Source organism: Dipodomys ordii, unplaced genomic scaffold (assembly GCF_000151885.1).
Source record: "Dipodomys ordii isolate 6190 unplaced genomic scaffold, Dord_2.0 Scaffold86, whole genome shotgun sequence".
In the NCBI taxonomy this organism is placed as follows: Eukaryota; Metazoa; Chordata; class Mammalia; order Rodentia; family Heteromyidae; genus Dipodomys; species Dipodomys ordii.
Window position 1 is genome coordinate 3,597,258 of NW_012267302.1, and position 6,145 is coordinate 3,603,402.

The 6,145-nt window shown below is 34.3% G+C and overlaps 1 protein-coding gene across 1 annotated transcript in view; it reads left to right on the plus strand.

Annotated features, from left to right (window-relative positions):
• The window catches only part of Samd8 (sterile alpha motif domain containing 8), a 59,687-nt gene that overhangs the window by 23,251 nt on the left and 30,291 nt on the right, over nt 1-6,145 (plus strand). Inside the window, exon 2 of the mRNA XM_013025705.1 lies at nt 3,773-4,365. Within this exon, the coding sequence (XP_012881159.1) occupies nt 3,788-4,365 (578 nt within the window). The 5' untranslated portion in view covers nt 3,773-3,787. The remainder of the gene's footprint in view (nt 1-3,772; nt 4,366-6,145) is intronic.

Below are 6,145 nucleotides of genomic sequence, written 5' to 3' on the forward strand. Positions count from 1 at the left end.
AAAGCTTTTTTTTTTAAATCATCTTTCAATATGCCTCTTTAATTTAGGCTTTCTCAATAATAACTGAGTAGTTATTTAATGAGGTCTCTAACTATTATATAGTATCATACAATTAAAGGACATGCACTGACCTGATGAAGCCTTACAGTCAAGTGTGTCATGCTTTTAGGGCATTCCCACAACAAGCTCAAAGACTTACAGGCGACATTTATTTATAATCACTCATATTTTCTAGTAGCTAACCTATTGGCATCAAAGCCTGATAGCTTTACTGACGTTGTAAAGCTCTAATTAGTTAAGCTGGAGGTGGATGGGGACATGAAAGAAGAGAAGAATCATTTTGAGCAGAGTACCAGATGAAACTATACTAAAGAATAATGCTACAAGGATGGGAGTAACTTGGAACCCCTTGGTGGTAAGCTGTCAGAAACAGGGCAAAGAGAGTAGACTAGAAATATATAAAATGGAGAAAGCTGACCTAGTTTTGTGTGAGATTCTTTTCTTATTCAGATTTGCTATATCGTAACTACTGCTGAGTTTGTTGCATATGTTCATTGAATAGCCAAGGATGGTGTATCATTCTTGATATGTATGCATCCATGATATCATAGGTAGTTAGACATACCTGAAGGAAAAGATGATATGAATGTAATAGGGTAAAAAAGATAAAACGTAACTAAATATGTGAACTAAAATATAGCAGAATCATACTTTAGTAGAATATTTTATATACTATATAATAAATGATATTAAATGTCAGTGTGTAAATTACATGTGTTAAACTGAGTGAATTAAATGTAATAAATTGTAATAAACTAGCAAAAAAAGACAATTTTTGTAATTTTTCAGAAAATTTAGAAAAAGACAAACTCATTATAGATGGATGTGATGTTAATTTTCTAAGACTGAAAACAATGTGGATTGGCAATGTAAAGAGCTAATGTTTGGAATTGGAATCAAATATAACTAGCTATTTTAGTAATTAAATACTGATTAGTTGTTATTTCCATGGTATTCATCTCTGAGTAAATTTTATTAAGTATTTCTTGTTTTCTGAATACTTTTGGTGATATAGGTAGGCCATTAAAATATCTATCTACTTGTTCTGAATGATTATAAGTTGTCATGTGGATAGGGGAAGAATGCACAACAGTATCTGCCTTTTACTTTCTGCTGCCTAAGGAAGCATATGAGGGTTTTCTTTTTTTTTTTTCTTCTCACCTCCACAACTACACTCTCCTCCCGCCCAAATGAGGGTTTTCATAGCCCCAAATTCATGTTAATAAGCTTATGATAAATACCCAAATAAGATATTATTACTGGGAGAAGAGAAAGAAAATACTATCCGTGACATTGTAAATGACATTCACTTGTCCATGGGGTTAGAAAAATATACATTTGTCCTTTTGTTTTAAAGCAGACTCTTAAAAAAATTAATGTAAAGTACAGATTATAAGTGTATATAGTTTGACGAATTTTCACAAAAGGGAGCACATCCATTTTAATGGATAAATACCCAGATTGATGGTAAATGTTAGAACATGGCAGGCCTGGTAATGCATACTTGTAATCCTGCCAATCAGGAGATTGAATCAGGAAGATTGCAAGTTCTAGGTCAGCCTTGGGCAAGTATCAAGACCCTGTTTCAAAAAGAAAAGAAAAAAAAGGAAAAGGGATGTAAGAGAAGGGAGGGAAGATATTTGTATTAGAACTGATCTTTTTCAACATTGGGTATATTTTATTTTTTTCTTTAAGTAGTTGTACAAAGGGGGTTGCCACTTAAAAAAGCAGCTTGTGAATACCTCGATGGATCCATGTCAGCTCTTTCATCATTCTCACCCATTCCTCCCCTCCCCTCCCCTCACTCTTAATTTTGTAGAATAAATTGGATTCTTGGCTGTATTTTCTCCCTCTTCATTCATCTAGCCCTGTATGTTTTAAAGTTTGCCTATTGTATTTTTAAATACCATAATCTCAGGAGGAAACATAGTCTAATTTAGAGATTCAGAAAGTGCCAGAAAACACACAAACTTTCAGTAGTAGAGAATAATACATTAGAGATTTTTTTTCTGTTCTTTTTTTTTTTGTCATCCATGTGTCCGGTATACTTTATAAACCCAATTAAGTCACATGTACCAAAATTTTACAATAGAAAAAAAAGACAAAGAAACAACTGAATAGGATCAGAGCAGTAAAAATTGCAAGTATTTTTTAAAATAGCACATTATTGGCCCTTTATAGTGGTAATAGATAGATAGATAGATAGATAGATAGATAGATAGATAGATAGATAGATAGATAGATGTAAGCTTCATCAAATTTGTTTTTTTTTTAATTTTTATTTTTTATTGTGAAAATATTGTACAGAGGGGTTACAATTACATGGGCAAGATAATGAGTACATTTCTTATCAAGCATTGTAGTCTCCTCCTTTGTTTCCCCTTCCCATCCCTTCCCATCCTCTCCCTGGTCCTCCCACCCAATCCTCCCTGCCCCCCCACCAAAGTTGTAAAGTTCGTTTTCGACATAAGGACTTGTACTTCTCATTGTTGCAACAGGTCCACCTGTATCCTTATTTAAACGACTTGTTTTTCCCCTTCCCCTCCACAAATTATACCCACATCAAATACAGTGAAAGCAGGAGTTATACCATGGGGGAAGGACATACAAAGCAACAAAGAAATAATCTTATAAATGCATTAGAAACAATTGCATGAAAGAAAAAAACATTTGAAAACATATCATAGGGTTCATTTCCCTAACATCACCTTATCTGACCTTTTCTGCTTGACTCAGACATATACTAGATATTGCAAGAAAGGGAAACCATGGGACCTATGTTTCTTTGGGCCTGGCTTACTTCACTTAATATAATTTTTTCCAAGCCTTTCCATTTCCTAACAAATGGGGCAATGTCATTCTTTCTGATGGAGGCATAGAATTTCATTGTGTATATATACCACATTTTCTTGAGCTTCATCAAATTTGTGAGCAAAGTGAAATGACAGTTTTCTTTTAGAAATTTTATCACTTAGAGCCCAAGAAATGCCTTATTTAGTTCTATAATATTCAAGATTTAGGAAGAACTAAATTCTTATAAGACTTAAATTTATTTCTAGGTATATAATTTATAAATATATTCATATTATATATTTGTATACTTATAAATATATAGTTATAGCAAGAAATTTCCAAGAATTACAGTTACCTATTTTCTTCTGTGTTTTTCCATATTTAGGTAGAGAGGTAATTTTTCACAAATGAAAATTTCAGAGATTTGTTTTGCATTTAACAAGACCATGATAAATCTCATTTTATGAAAAGTATTAAAGTAGGATATTTCTTCACTGTTTTCAACAGTAGTCTATAAGTTAATTATAGCTGACATGCTGTAGAAAAGCCATTTGTAAAACTCTGTAAGATGTTAGATTACGGGGCTGGTGGTATAGTTTAGTGCGTGAGCCTTGCCTAACCTGTGTGAATTCTTATGTTTAATCTGTAGCACCAGCCCAACAAAAAAAGAGGGAGGAAAACAAAAAGAGTTACATCATTGGCTTTTCTTCTTTGGGTTGTATGCATAAAATTATTAAAATGTGCATCTGTTGAAAAATTACTCATTATTGGATAACTTTTGTTTCTTTGACTCTAAAGGCAGATAAGAAAATACAGGTAAATTGCTGATTTGGGTATGTTTATGTGAACTTGGTCTTCAAAGAAGTGGTTTGGACACATGAAAGTTTTGTTTTACTTTCTTGTTTTGCCTTGACTGCAGGCAGTTGAGGAAGAAATGGCGGGTCCTAATCAACTCTGCATTCGCCGCTGGACTACTAAGCATGTGGCTGTGTGGCTAAAAGATGAAGGCTTTTTTGAATATGTGGACATTTTATGTAACAAGCATCGACTTGATGGAATCACATTGCTAACGTTGACTGAGTATGATCTTCGATCTCCTCCTTTGGAGATCAAAGTCCTAGGGGACATTAAAAGGTTAATGCTGTCAGTCAGAAAATTACAGAAAATACACATTGATGTCTTAGAAGAGATGGGCTATAATAGTGACAGTCCCATGGGTTCTATGACCCCATTCATCAGTGCTCTTCAGAGTACAGACTGGCTCTGTAATGGAGAGCCTTCACAAGACTGTGACGGACCCATCACTGACTTGAATTCTGATCCATACCAGTACATGAATGGCAAAAACAAGCACTGTATTCGAAGATTGGATCCAGAGTACTGGAAGACCATACTGAGTTGTATATATGTTTTTATAGTATTCGGGTTTACATCTTTCATTATGGTCATAGTCCATGAGCGAGTACCTGACATGCAGACCTACCCACCACTCCCAGATATATTCTTAGACAGGTAAGTTTTGCTTTTAGTTGCTAAGTGTATAGAAGATTGCTGTAATTATAATGATAGCTGGGCATCGGTAGCTCATACCTGTAATATAAGCTACTCAGGAGGCTGAGATCTGAGGATCACAGTTCAAAGCCAGCTCAGGCAGGAAAGTCCATGAAACTCTTATCTCCAATAAATTACTCAGAAAAAGCCGTAAGTGGTGTTGTGGCTCAAGTGGTATAACACTAGTCTTGAGCAGAAGAAGCTCAGGGACAGAGTCCAAGCCCAGAGTTCAAGCCCCAGGACTGGCAAACAAACACAACCCCCCATCAAAAAAAAAAACCCAACAATGATAATGTAGGTGTGATAATGTTATTTTTGTGATTATAGTTAATATATACTTTACATTTGCTGTATCTTATGGTATAAAAGGATATGCTTTGCTAGTTGCACATGCCTGTAATCCCAGCTACTTTGGAGACTAAGTCAGAAGGATCACAAGTTTGAGACAATTCTGTGATTCAAAATTTAAAATATAAAAAGAGATGGGACTGTAATTCAGTTGTAGAACTGGTCAAGCATGTGAAGCCCTGTGTTCAATCTTCAGTACCACCAAAGGAAAAAGAAAACAATGTTTTTAAATCATTTAACTAGCTTGAAGTAAATTACAATTCTAGGTGAGTCAGAAAGCTGACTGCTTAATTCAACTTTCTATAGTTTTTAACTCTTTGGACACCTCAGATTTTAAAAGGGTTTCCTAGAAGGATTTTTGCAAAGAATGGAGCTTGGTCAATTTTGTTTGTTTAAATGATGGATAGGATTCTGCTTCTTTCAAAATATGAGTAGTCTCTTGTATTACTAGATGAATTAAAGTTACCACTTATAAATGATAGTATTCTGTTGTATTAAATACCAAGTGAAACGAAATAGAAATTGCCAGGTGCTGGTGGTTCATGCCTATAAGTTTTGCTACTCAGGAGACTGAGATCTAAGGAGGCTCAAAGCCATTCAGGACAGCAAAGTCTATGAGACTCTTACCTCCCATTAATCACCAAAAAGCTGAAAGTAGAGCTGTGGTTGAAGTGGTAGAGCTGTATCCTTGAGCAAAAAAAACTAAAGGACAGCTCCCAGGTCCTAAGTTCAAGCCCCAGGACTAGCATACAAAAACAAACAACTCACACCTGTAATAATATATACTATATGTATTGTATATATACTAAATAAACAAGAATTATTTATATTAAATAAGAATAGAACAATGAACAGATATTCAGAACTATTTTTAAAATCTTTGTAAAATTTGTAGTGCCTTGTTCGTTCATTTTTATGTTTTGTACTTCTGAAAGTGCCTTGCAGTATATATTTTAAGATAAATGATTTTAAAATGTCATATTAAGATGATAAAATAACATATATATCACATTTTTCTTACTGTCACACCCCAACTAAAATTATTTTTTAAGTGTTTTTGTTTTTTAAGTTGTAAGCCCAAAGGATAGGGTGGATAAAAGGAGAAAACAGCTGTAGATATTTGTAAATGTGAAGGCAGACTAGCAAACCTAAACAAACCTAGTTCTAAAATAGCAAGGAGAAAAGGGCTGAGGATAGACTTCAGTATAGAGTTTTTGCCTAGCATATGCTAAGGCCTGGAGTTTGATCCTTAGCAACATAAACACAAAAATAAAACAATGGAAAAAATGGAGAACCATCCTATAGTTTTCCCACCTATAAACAGAAGATCCTCAGAAACTAAGAAAGAAAACATGCCGGGCGCTGGTGGCTCACGCCTGTAATCCTAGCTACT